General features: G+C 47.5%; 1 protein-coding gene across 1 annotated transcript in view; it reads left to right on the forward strand.

The window, feature by feature from the left end:
• The window catches only part of LOC119104800 (murinoglobulin-1), a 132,249-nt gene that overhangs the window by 84,955 nt on the left and 33,283 nt on the right, over nucleotides 1-14,011 (forward strand). Inside the window, exons 4-6 of the mRNA XM_037228521.1 lie at nucleotides 12,898-13,023; nucleotides 13,341-13,457; nucleotides 13,813-13,967. Of these exons, the coding sequence (XP_037084416.1) occupies nucleotides 12,898-13,023; nucleotides 13,341-13,457; nucleotides 13,813-13,967 (398 nt within the window). The remainder of the gene's footprint in view (nucleotides 1-12,897; nucleotides 13,024-13,340; nucleotides 13,458-13,812; nucleotides 13,968-14,011) is intronic.

The raw sequence follows: 14,011 nt of genomic DNA on the forward strand, positions 1-14,011 counted from the left end.
AAATTACAAGCAGGAGCAACCAGCTGTTCACGACATGTGGGCAGATTCCATGGCACCTTCGTTAACCATTTGCGTTGAACTGGGTATGTTGAACTAACGTGAGATCTGCTTCACGCAGGCAATTGGTGAATTTGTGATAACACAATGCTCCAATATTATGCCCTAAAGAGAGACGATGCCGTGTCCGCGAAATTTTCTTAACTTAATATGATCCCAAAGCATGAAAGCTACTCATCGTAAGCATCAAGGACGCTTTTATTCTGATCTTGCAATTAACATACGATAGAACGAAAATGCTTATTTTTAGCCGTCGCACTCACTATAGATCCTCCATTGGTGTGCTGGATTCCAAAGATAAGGCACAAACGACTCGTCATTTTAGAGCCCATTCAAACCTTGATCACATTTACTTGAGTAATTTTGTTGTGTATAGGGTCACGCCCAAGGTGATGGTAAGCCAAATGCAATTTATATTTTTGGGCGCGTTTTTCCACGGCGACAATTTTTTATTTTACCTGCGTGGGCACTCACGTTGGATATGCTATCAGAGCTACATGAACAGTATTTGCATCAACTAGTGATGCTTTCCACCGGTCAGCACTGGTCATTGACGAAGTCATTGAATGTTTGCACTGAATGAGACGCGCGTTCCAGCTGTTTACACCCTTTTTAACTGGCTGCAGCTGTGGGCGGTGGCTGAATCGACCCGAGCTTCGACTTGAGATCTTCGATTCTAGTCCTAATTTTGGTCGGTGCCCTGAGTTGACCTCTCAGGGTCACCTTACCATGTATAGCCGAACAGTGTTGCTGATCAAAGTATTGAAATCCGCTTAAACATGATGTCAGTAAAGTACGAGTTATAGTTAACAAGACCACAAGGACGTCTCGGGCTAATTAGTTAACAATGCTGTAGTGATTTGCTGTTCGCCTTTGTTTTTCGTCACCGCTCAGAGAATGGCAGATAAGTGTGAAATAAGTGGGTAAGCAGGACCGACACCTAAGAGGATTGCTGCATATTTTAAGAAATTGAGGCGAGTACAGCATGTGATGGAAAAACTCACTTGAAACTGTTCAACTGTTTTCAGGCGCAAGCTAGCGCATTCCACAAACAACCCAAATCTAAATGACAAAATTTCACTATTTATTAAGATTACACTCAATGGCGTCATCGTTTTATAACATCCTTACATACTTTTACGACGCTCGAGTCGCTGCCCTGCTGGCGATTAAGAGTTGCCACTGCATCAAGCAGTGTGACTGCCTTGTTGCTCTACCTGCCGCAAGATGTTGCTGGTGGTTAGTGTATGCATTTTTTCACTTCATTACGATGTACGCGTGTTTTGGCATTTCTTGAGGCGTTCTTGTAGATTTTCCGTGAGGGCGTCTTTGGTGTACTTGCCTTCACATTTTCTGTGAGGGTGCTATTCCAAAGTAATTCGATTCTCAGCATCATGGTCGCCATAACTAGTGCCTGTGTTCAAATGCTTGTGTTACTGATCACAAAATGTGGCGGGGGGAATACGCAAGATTGGTCATACACGCGAGCTATCTTAATTCCGCCGACATTTGGTTGGCTCAGTGTGGGCTACATATTTCGGCCACGCATAGGTTGAGAGCCCCGTGGGGTTGGGGGGGGGGGGGAAGGGGCTTCATTGGGCTACTCACGGCGCATGTGCGGGTTTAAGTTCGGCCGTTGGCCCACAGGCGTATATAAGTCTGCCCCACCAGTGACCATTGTCATTAGTCCCGTGGGGCGGGGGGCTTTAGTGGGCTACCCATCGCGCATGGGCGGGTTTAAGTTTGGCCGTTGGCCCACAGGCGTATGTAAGTCTGCCCCACCAGTGACCATTGTCATTAGTTCCGTGGAGCGGGGGCTTCAATGTGTCACCCATCGCGCATGCGCGGGTTCAAATTCGGCGGTTGGCCCGCAGGCGCATGCGCGTCACGTTTCTATGGCGTCATTCATACCTGATCACTGTTCCGTTAGGCAGCGCCAAACGAGTTCACGTACGTTAAGCTTAGTGGCAGCATGATTGTTTTGAATATAAAAAGTCATGGCTGCAAACTGCAGGGACTGGTTTAAAAAAGGGCTAGTTTAGTAAACAGCCACATACAAATGCTGGACAGTATTTTTACCTCAGTAATGCATACTGTTAAAAAATGCTGACTTCGAGGTCAAATAACGTCAATGATTTATTATTGCCATTGAGTTTAGATGTTTTCGACTGGTGAAAAAAACGTCACCAAAACCGACAAAGTTCACTGCTCGTAATTTTGTCAAAACCCAGAGCGCAAGGTGCAGTTTAGTGCGTGTATTCAGGCGGTCATGCTACCGAAATGTTAGGTGTTTGACCAAAAAACATCTCGATTTTCCCAAAACAAGACAGATTAAAAAGTGTCTGTGGTTAGTTTCTTAGTCTTGGCGTGCTAGAAAGATGAAACTTGTGCAACGAGCGGCAGGTCATAACCGGAAGTGGTAAAAAGATGATGAATGGTGGTTGTGCTGCATGGGTATTGGGCGCAACCAAGGGCGGCGCGGCAGAGGAGCAGAGAGAGCAAAAGTGTGGTTTTGGCACTCCCCAAAAATGTGAGACTCAGGTTGGGAGTCCTTATATGTATCAGGAAGACCTTTCCTGGAACAGGATTCCCTGTTTCAGTTCGGCGGGACCTCTTTGATGGATGATAAGAAGGCCCCCCCCCCCCCTCTGTAATATTTCGCTGTCGACATTTATTTGTTTGGACATGATACATGTAACAGTTTGATTAGGAAAACATGTCCTGTGCTCCTCTTCCTTGGAAAAACTCAGCGCAGGAGGCCCCCTGTGAGGAGGTCTCCTCTGGGAGACTGGGACCAATGAATACTAAGGGAAAGATGTGAAGATAGCGAATACAGATCAGACACCTCTAAAAATAATGGTTAGAAACGTTTCTATACTTTGGGGAAATGATAGCACAGAACAAGCGTAAGCAAACATATTTATATTTTCAGGGCTTTTAGCAATGCTTCATTTACCGCCTTCCTACCCAGAGCTGCTGCTGGTCCACTAAGCAAGCCGTTGAAACATCTCCAGTCAAGACCACAACACAGAGCGCCGGGCCAGATCAGAGCGTAACTCTTCCTCAGGGCGTAACTCTCCCGCAGACACCTTGCCAACGCGTAGGAACGGTAAAAAGGCTTGAGAGTGGTTCATATTTTTGGTTGAAAAACGCCGATACACCACCGCAAGATTGATGTTAACCCTGAGCGTGGTGCGTCGTGTCTCGCCTTGATTCTGCCCCTTTTCCTGTCCCTGGCCATGCTCCTGCCCCTGACTTTGCCCCAGCATCTGGCCCTGCTTTCTCTGCCCTGTCCTAGCCTGCCTCTCTACCAGACCCTGCCTCTGCACCTGCCCCTTTCTTTGTTCCTGAGTCTGTCCCTATCCTGTCCCTGCCTCTACCCCTACTCCTGTTTTATTCCTGCCTCTACCCTTGCCCCTACAGTCATGCCTCTTCCGCTCGATACATCGGCTACAATCAGGTTTGGAGCACTCTGTCATCGCTGACACGTCGTGGCCTCGATCTGCTGTACCACTAGCAGCTACGGATAACTTATGACAGCGTGTTTTGATCTTGGCGCCCCCGTAATCCAAAGCCAACAATGCTGTGAATTTTTGACATCTTTCGGCGGTGCTTTTATCATTTTACCCTGGTGATCCATTCATGGGTAGCGGTATGACGAAAACGGCGTACATGAGATCGTATGGCATTCGGAACGGATCGAACATAATGCTCAGCGACTGCTGCCAGCGCCAGTGCGAACAGTGCATCTGCAGCATGTCCTGCCGTGCCGTCTTTCCAATGTCATAAGTTCAATCCGGTCGTTTGTGCTCCGATCAGATGACGACAATCCACGACGCAGCGAACAGTGCGGAAAATCACCCCCCCCGTGGGATGGAATGTTGGCAGATATGTAGGATGTGTCTTAAACGTGTAAATATTGACGGACACATTTAGATTAAAGCTAAACAGGGAGCGATGTCAACGCTGCGGGGCTGATGCCGGCAGGGTCGGACTGGCAGAGATGATCGGCATTCATGGTTGACGAATGAACTGGCTGTATGGGATGAGTGCACTATATCACGCGTAGCATATCGTAGGAGACACAAGTCGATGACCATGTCTTGCGTTTGCCATGGCGGAGTATTATGGCTGGTGACAATGTCACGCCGTAAGTAGCTCGGGTTCAGATTGTCGTCAAACTTTCTGAGAATAATGAGGCTGTGTTACCTAGGTCGATGTTGTCCGTCGTTCCCTTAGTTGTAAGCCTCCACCGGCGTGGTTGTTATGCGGGACCTCTCGGACATCCGGGCTGTGATGCGGGACCTCCGGGGCTGACGTAGGCCTCTTCGGACATCCGGGCCTGTGAGTGCGGGCCGCGCTGACTCCGGCGTGATGCATGACCTCTGGCATCCGGGTTGTTGAGTTCAGGGATCTCTCGGACATTCGGGCTGTGATGCAGGATCTCTCGGACATCCGGGCTGTGATGCAGGACCTGCTCAGACATGGCGACCTGTGATGCAGGACCTATCAGATACTGCAGACTGTGGACTCTCAGACACGCGGACTGTGATGCAGAACTTCTCAGACACGCGGACTGTTGATGCAAGACCCCAATCGTCCGTACGTCTGAATAGTGACGCCACTCCCTTCCACACGCGGGCTTCTCTTCACGGCGCCCAAGCTGCTACAGGGCGGCACCACGAGCATGTCTGCGTCACACTCTTCAAGCTCCCCGGGCCGGGGCGGAACGTGGCCATCACCCTCCCAGACGAGATCGACGACACCACCGGGTTATCGCTGGTGGAGCCGATACCGGACACTGTAGGCTGTGAGTTTTAACACGCGATCAGGTGGAGGTAGGCCAATTTACCCCCCCCCCCCCCCCACCCCGCGAAGGTCTTGCCAAAATGGCTCCTGAGCGACGCGGCGTAGCTGCAGCAAATCGTTTCATAGCTGTAGACCGTGGAATAGCCGGTCGTTCTGTGTCAAAAATTTAGATGTACCATTTAAGGTCGCTGGCTTACAGCAGGTCAAAGTCACGCCATGCATTCAGCGAAGTCATTGTCTAGGGAATCGTTCAATCTGATGCAACAACGGAGTGTAAGACGAAGTCATGCGTCTCTGGGATACGTTCTTGGTCAACGCTACAATTAAATGAGCATTTTTCTTTAACTAGAGTCGCGTTTGAAGGTCAGATCTTGGCCATAGCCTTGTTTTATTACTCTGGGACCCGCTGTGTGGAGTAGTTTATACTTATATACTCATTTCGAATTTATTAAGAACATGAACCGCAATATGATTTTCCATGGGCTTTTCAAAAGTCAAAACAGTTCACTGGCCTTAAATGACTCAGGCCAACATTTTGTTTTCGGAACATACTGCCTAGCTTTACCTTTGTCGCTTAACCAAGCGTAAAACTGAAAGTAGTCTTGCATGATTTTGGTCACCATGACCTTCGAAAGCTCAAACAACGTCATTAATCTTAACACGCGCCCGGGTGGCCGGCTAGATACCCTTTGCCCGGATGGAGGTCAATTTGATCCCCCAGAGATCTCGGGAACTAAGACAGCTATATACACCAAATGTACAGGGTGTATTGACCTGTACGTGAACTCACTTAGGTCAAAGTTTCAGGTTCCTAGGGTATGATCTTTGAGTCAAAAAAGGTCAAACAAGGTCAAGTTCCAGGTTGGTTTCCAAAGTGCCCCAGAACCTAAATAACCGTTTGTAAGCAAAAAGTCATATTCTCATTCGAGGTCAGTGTCCTTGTTTTACCTTTTGAAGGTCAAGGTGACCAAAATCATACGAGATTGTTTTGAGTTTTGCATTTGACTAAGCGACAAAGATTACGCTGGGCGGTATGTTCCTAAAACAAGGTGTTGACCTGGGTCATTTTAGGTCAATGACGTATTCTGACCTCTAAGAAGTTCATGGGAGATGTATAATGCGGTTCCTGCTATCAATAAACTCGAAATGAGCGCCAGAAACCATCCCATACAGCAAGCCCTTGAGTAACGAAACAGGCTGGTTCTGACCGTGGTGTGACCTTCATAAGTGACCTTAGGTCAATTTAATTTGCTCAGTCAACTGCGGTGTTGCCTAAGAAAGCATCTCAGAGATGTATGGCTTCGTCTAACACTCTGTTGTTCGATCAGATTGAGGGATTCCCTAGAAATTGCTTTCGCCGAAACCATGGTCTGACTTTGACCTGCCATTGGTCAGCGGCCTTACAAGGTACATCTAAATGTTTTACACCAAACGATTGGCTATTCAATTGTTTACAGCTATGAAAAATTTGGCGTGGCTGCGCCACCGTTCGGAATCCATTCTGGAAAAACCTTCGGGTCAAATTGAGCCCCCACCCGAGCGCGTGTTAATTGAGCATGTAACGTTTTGCTAAGAGCAGATTTCTAGGTTTTGGGGGACTTTGGAGACCAACCAGTAGTTTGACCTTGTTTAACCTTATTTGTCCCGAAGGCCATGACTCGGGAATCTTAAACTTTGATCCAAGTGGGTTCGCGTAAACGCCGACATATCTCTGAATTTGGTGTCTCTAGCTCTCTTAGTTTCTGAAATCTCAGTGGGGGTCAAATTGACCTCCCCACCCGAGCGGAGGGTGGCGGCCACCCCAAGTGTTAACACGCTTCCGGGTGGGCGCCACAACCGGCCACCCGGAAGTGTGTTAACACTCGGCCCGGCGGCCGGCTGGATGCGATGCGCTCGGGTGGGGATGGGGAGTGAGAGTTCATTTGAACACCTTTAAGATTTTTGGAAGCGGAGAAAGCTAGATACACTGAATTAACAGGTAAAGCATGCCTGTATGTGAGCTCACTTGTTTCAAATTGCTGAAGTTTTCCCCGTTTGAAGTCCCGAGTTCCGTACCCTCAGGTCACAAAAACTCACGAAAGGTCACAAAAAGGTCTCACCCCAGATTGTTGTCTGAAGTGCCATAGGACCTCCTGATGCAACCTCGCCAGGCCTTCATACCTCCCCCTCACGTTCAACCTTTCACAGTCATTTTTTTCAGCAGTCCTTTTCACACAGCTCAATCGCATCAAAACGTGTTTATAGCAGGTGGTTCTTTATTTAGTGATGGATGGTGTAGCTCAACCATATTTTCGTCTTTGAGTTATTAGATCGCAAGAACTCTGTGAAACATATTATTTGCCGTACATATTTAGCTGTGACACAAAGTATATCGAAATCTTGCAAACGATAGAGTGATTTTCATTGTGAGGGCATGATGGCTAACTCCACCACTTTTTCGTAACCACGCACGTAGACAAAACTGCGAACTATGAATCTAAGAAACTACGAGCTTTCGTGAAAATGGCTTATTTCCGCTTTGTCATTTTATACGACATTAATTCGTAGCACCGTAAATTCGCCATTGGAAAGTAGGCCCTGGATATCTTCTAAGCAAAATGTCAGTGGTGCTTATTTCTGTCCAGTGATCGTATGTAACCTTCAGTAGCTCAAGGTAACCAAAAACATTCAAGGTTGGTTTGGTATTGGAATTCGAATAAGCGTTAAGGTCCACCATAAGCGGCATGTTCCTAAAAACAAAAAGTTCGTTGGACTATTTTAGATCAATGACCTCCTCTCATCTTCATCAAGCTTAGATCAGTCGTCTGTTGACTCCCCACGGGAATCAAAACGAGCGTTAAAAAACTGCCCGCTGGATAAACTAGCCTGTAAAAAAGCGCATCGGTTTTGGCAATCTTATCTTTAAGCTTTGTCTAATTGCAATCGGATTTTTTGTGGTCCTCAAATCAATGATCCAATTCTCTAAAATAGCTCAAAGGTGTCTGATTTCATGTAACACCACTCTGTCACAGCCGATTGCACGATTCCGTAGGGTGACTCCATGATCTTCACTGACGACCGCGGCCCCACTTTGATCTGCCACGGGTCGGTGACCTCACAAGGTACATCAGTGACTAATATTTCGGCTACGGTGCGCCGTACGAAACCCATTCAGAAAAAACCTTGGGGAAAAGTCCCCTCAGGACACGCATCCGCCAACAGCATGCATTTGGACAGGGGCCAGCTGGCAGTGAGCTTTAAATAATCCACCATTTGTGATGTAGGACAGCACTGGGGCGTCGCACTGATCAGTTGGCTGTTCTGTTTCGCCACGACGATTCTGTATAGCGAACCCGACGAAAAATATGCTGGACTGCCCTTCTCATTGTCTTTCCCCTGTGCGTGTGTGTGTCCTGATTGTCTCTTTCTCCTACCACTCTGACTGACCGTGCTTATTTTACCATTACCTCCCTGATTACCTGTCCTTAACTCACACTGACGATCTCATTGGCTCGGTTGCCAATCGGCCATTTTGATTGGCTGTCGCCCTGACGTTGCTGTTCTCTTCAGCTGATGGCGTTCATTGTTTCGACCTGCCCATGCCGCACTCGATTTTCTTCACGACGGCCACCCTGCATTTCAACATTTCCAACGCCGCCGGGCTGCGCTTCTCAGACTCGTCCAGGGTTCGTACCCGGGGAGATACAGTGACGTGGATGTGCGTTTTGCAACACATGCATCGTCCTCTTCGTGGTGCACATCCACGTCCTGTAAATGGCGGCTCATGACCCCGATGCCATCATCATGAAGTGGACTTTGCATTATATGTATCGTCTTCTCCACAGTGCGCATCCACGTCCTGTAAATGGCAGCTCATGACCCCGGTTCCATTACCACTTTATTTTTGTCACGCGTAAAGCGGATTCATCAAAAGGAAGGTCGCACGCCCTGCAACCCATACTTAGTCGCATTTCAGAGCATACATTGGTCTTCAATGCCATAACCTAGGTTCATGTGGGTTGGCTCTTGTTATGTGTACGCTCAGGAATGAAATTACCCAGAAAATCAAGGTCGAACAGATTGCGTTTCCAAAGTCAGGGGATGTCATTTGTCTCACACGATGGTGATGATGTCTCTTCTGTTTGACTTCTAAGGAACACCACGCAGATTTTAGCACTAGTTCACGTTGCGACAACATTCACTTGCTGTCATCGCAAAATCTGGTCACAACAGGCTTTATTAAGTGGTTTACACGATATGACCCATGAGAAACAAGGAGTGACCTTCTCCCTTGTAGTGTACCTTAAAGGCTATCAGACGACCTGATACGATCAAAGAGTACTGGTTACTTCCGTCCTTCCTGATGTTTAGTTGAAGCGGCCGGCGAAAAACCCAGACATTGGTGCGGTCATGACAGTGTTCTGGCAATATTCTGCGCCAGCCCCCTACCCTTCCTCCACCGGTCGGACCCTTAGTCCTCCCCACGTAGTGTAATATTCTGGTGAGGTCTCTGCCCACAGGTACCCTCAGAAACCTACCAGGCCTTCTGCCAACTCCGCAAAACATTGTACCTTCCCGGATCTTTTCTCAGACGCTACCTGTGCCTTTGTAGTCAACAAGTTTCACCAAACAGGCCTTTTTAAACGTTCTTGCTTACAATAGCTAGAACTTAATAGCACGCGAAACTGGTAATGCTTGAATTTTGAATGAACGTGCAGGTGTTAATGCAGACAAATTTTTGATTGACATACGCCTGGATCAGGACAAGACTTCAATTTTCATTAAATATCAGGGTAAATAAAGATAACACCTTTTTGATCCCAAAATGTTCCACCGAATTCGAGAAAATGTCCTCATGATCTAGAAAATGTCATCCTAAGCTGGCCCCTTGGTCCTAAAAAGGTCACATGATCCATGGGAGCAAGATACCCAATGCAAGGAAGGGGCAAACAAGGATCCAAAACAAGTGCGTTCTAATGACAAAAGCTGCTCTGAGCTCTAGTATATCAGTCGTCTTAGCCTAGAAGGGGCCTCCTGATCAGAAACGGGGCCTCCTAACAAAAAAAACAAAAAAAAAAACAGTGGACCTTGATTCGCAAAGGGTCCTCCCAAACCAGCGAAAGGTCTCTTGACCCCAGAAGAGCGCACCTTGATCCCTAACCAGATCTTCCTTATTTGTAACGGGGCCTCTTATTCCAGAAATAAATGAGTTTAGGTAAATGGAAGATATCGTAACTTTGCAAGGAGTCCCAGTATTCCTTATGAGAGCCACAACACAAGAAAGGGACCTACTCATACAAAGCTGCTGTCCGCATAACGAGGGCCTTTTTATCAATATTGGACCTACCAAAACCAGGAAAAGGCGTCCTTATCCCATTCCAAAAGCCTCCTTATCACATATACAGGACACCCTAAGAGGTAGAGGTCAGGTAGTCTGTTAATCCAGGCAAGGATAATCCGGATTGACAGGAATGCTGAAAAATATAAAAAGGGTCTTTTGAAACACAAGCTCGACATTTTTATCCGAATCAGTAGACTACTAATGTCCAAAAGGTGCTGTTTGTCCCAGAATATAAGCCTATATTGAAGAAGTCATCAGATATGGTGAAACAAGCTCACTTATGAATATTAGTATACTTTTAAGTGAAAAACTGCTCTAGATAAGACAATTCTCGGCTTAGTAAATGTGCTCCTCGATGCGTCATAACTTGTTTGCATCATCATACCTTGCACAACAATGATTGAAAGCCTATTTCCTGCAGTTACATCTGGAAATATCGCTCAAGAACGCCAGATATGAACGCCTCAACAATTACATTCTTCTTGGTCTTGATCGCCGCATTCCTTATTTCTGGCTGCTGGTTTCTGGATCTGGCTCCTGGCTCCTGGATCGTCGCGTCGCGTGAAAAAGCCAGTAAGCCAGAAAGTGTCAAAATTCTAGTGAAGCATAGCCCATTTTTGTTCGGCGTATTGCATATGTTTTGTCAGAAATTCCCAGCGACAGAACCAGCACAATGGATTAAATCAGATCGCAACCTATAAGCCGCGTACAAATTCTCCAAACCAACTGGTAATGCCGGAAAAACAATGCTTGTATGAAGCACAGCGCCGTGCAAGAACTATACGTCAAATCTTGTTCCAACAGAAACTCCGCCAATTACTTGGATATCCTATTGACCTGCGGAGACCAAGTTGTTTTGGTGGACTAGTTTCTCCTCTGCCGTATACCAGATGTGCACCTTCGTACTATCACAATCAGCCAAATTTCGTGCAGACGCAGCCAAGTTCCCAGCATCAATGTGCTCCAATGCAGCTACGATTCAAACCAACATACGTACGGCTTATGGAATGACACGCTTTTGAATGGCGTTGTTATGGCGTCATGAATGTCAAAATGACCCTGAAACACTCTCCCCGAAATTCTCTCCCACTTTTCGCGGGCGTGTGGCTTAGAAATTAAAGGGGTTTAAATCTTAAGGATGACAGGGTTGTGAACAACACCGAAAGATCTTCAAAATGGCTATTTGCGTTCAAAAATCTATATAAATATGGAACACTCCTTTCAACACAAAATAGTGCCTTCTGGCCGAAACCTGGGCTGTCGCATCCACAAAGATGCAAAAATGATCTTTATCCTTTACGCATATTTATCATTTAATGATATCATATATTATCACATTATCATCATTTCTTCTTTATCATCATCGCTTCATCTGATCAGAAAGGGCGCATCATGGGGAAGAGTTTGTTTGTGGCCCCTAAAATGTTTGGGAGGTCCCTTCCCCAAAAGAAAACACTGTATCTTTTCGTAAGTTACCAAAGTTAAGGTCAAGAAGGCCATGCCATAATTAAGCTAGAAAGTGATGTGACCTGATGTGATGTGTGTGAGAGCGTACCCAGACAACCACTTCCACATCAGGACGCTCGTTTGTAGGTTCATGAGAGCAACTTTATGAATACGGGAGCCCATCCTCTAGATAAGGAGGCCCAACATTATGTTCGGGGGCTCCTTTGCTGACTGACCACCCGCTATCGACTAGGGAGCTTCCGTTCTGAGTAGGAGGCACGATCTATGTTCAGGAGGGTTCAATCGTTGACCAGGAGGCCCTTTCAAGGCCTCCTGGTCAGGAGGCCCTTTCATGCATCAGACGACTGCGGGTCTGGCTCAGGATGTCCCGCTTTGGATAACGAGGCCCCTTGGCCAGCTTTATACGCCCCTTTGTGAATTAAATGCATTCCTCTCTGGAGGCGGAGGCTCCCCTATGCACAGGAAGCCCTGTTTTGGAACAAGAGGCCCTGTTTCAAGTTAGTGGGACCCTTTGCCGGAAAATTAGATGATGGCCACTCAGTTTTTATTTCTTTGGGAGGGGGAGGAGACATGCCCGATGCTTAACTCATTGAAGACGACAGTGCCCAGGAGCCCCCCGCGCTGTGAGAGAGCCCCATTTTGTCCAGGAAGCCCCTGGAAATCCTTCCCTTAACTCAAAGTCCGTGTCGCCCATGCACTTGATGCAGAGGAGGGTTTTTTGAGTCTGATTCAGTACCCTAGCTCAGTCATAGGGTCTCACACATCTAAACTTTTGATGGACGTATGTGTAGCTGCAGTATTTTTGTTTGGGAAAAAGTGGGCACTGATGCCAATGGGGTAAAACATACTCTGCCACCTTTCGATGGGCGGCGAGAGCAGCACCCCATCCCCCGCCCTGCTGCGCCGCCCTTTGTCAGTGAGGTACAACAATACGTGGTGTATGTTTGTATCTGAGTGCGCGTGGGTGGGACTAGTCAGTTTTTGTGCTGCTTATCACCGAAATAAAGTGCTGATGTCATTAACTGACTCATTAGCTTTTCTAGTAGTCTTGTTTTTTAAGACGACCTTATGTACCATTATCTGAGGTCATCCATTCGTAAGTACAAATCCTAGTCAGTAGCCAACACTGCGCGAGCTGTATTGATGCACTGCAAGCACAACCCGGAAAAGGTGCTACCAATTTTGCCACTGTCTGCGTACTTGGCGTACAAGTCCTTGCATCATGATGTTTCCTTGTCTTTCAGGTGTCCATCAAGGGCTTCACGCTGGTGACGCTGATTCAGACGGACAAGCCCCGATACCGTCCCGGGGACAAAGTCCTGATCCGTGTCATATCCCTGCGGACTGACCTCACTCCTGTTATCGAAAACGTGAGCTGTTGAACATCGCATTGATTCACTGCCAAACCCTATGGGGTGATTATTTGAAGAGGGCTATAACCTATTTCCAGTGATCGCTGCTCGGAGAATGTGAATATCATTAGGAAATGCAAGCAGGTAGTGACGAACGGCTGCCGAAGTCCCAACCAAGTTTATTCATTGGTGACATGTGCTGATGCAGCAAAGCGCTGTGGTGTGTTTTTTAAAGTTGTTGTCATGCTGAAAAGGAACTCATCTGCAACGCCGTATAATTCAGTGCAAGCCATGTGCCGAATGTGTTTATTTCTAAATCGGGCACTGCTCCTCAGATTCCGGAGGTGCGGGTGACCACCCCAGACAACATTCGCGTCGCCCAGTGGAGAGACATCAAGACCACCGGAGGCCTCATCCAGCTGGAGCTGCAGCTGACCGAGGAGCCGCCCCTGGTGAGGTCACATGGAGGTCGAGAGTCAGCCCTGGTGCGGTTATACTCTCTCGCCTCTCCGCTCGTTGCGTGGTGGAATCATACTCTGATAAAGGGGTCGCCTTTGATGAGGCCACATGGAGGTCAAGTGTCCTGCGTATTGCAGGTATACCTCCTCCACTCCTACCCGGTGAGATCACGCTCCGATCAAAGAGTCAATGCTGATGAAGCCTTTCAGCAACCTGCTGCCATCTACTGGCATGAATTGGTACATACCTCGACTGAGTAACAAAGCCGTGCCCAAGACCGCAAAAACTGCCTACGTGCACCCAAGCACCGCTGGGAGCATTTCGGCAGCCTTCGTCATTGACTTTCAGGGTCGCTGGGATATACGTGTGGAGACCAATGGACTACCCAAAACCGAACATTTCCTGGTGGAGGAGTATGTGCTGCCCACATTCGAGGTCAAAGTAAAGAGCCCCAACAACCTGCTGGAGGGAGAGAAGACAATCGCCGTCGACGTCTGTGCCAAGTAAGCCCTGATTGGCGGGAAATGGTGCATTAGCTGATGGCGTC

This window comes from Pollicipes pollicipes, unplaced genomic scaffold (genome assembly GCF_011947565.3).
Source record: "Pollicipes pollicipes isolate AB1234 unplaced genomic scaffold, Ppol_2.1 Scaffold_6052;HRSCAF=7182_pilon_pilon_pilon, whole genome shotgun sequence".
Taxonomy (NCBI): domain Eukaryota; kingdom Metazoa; phylum Arthropoda; class Thecostraca; order Pollicipedomorpha; family Pollicipedidae; genus Pollicipes; species Pollicipes pollicipes.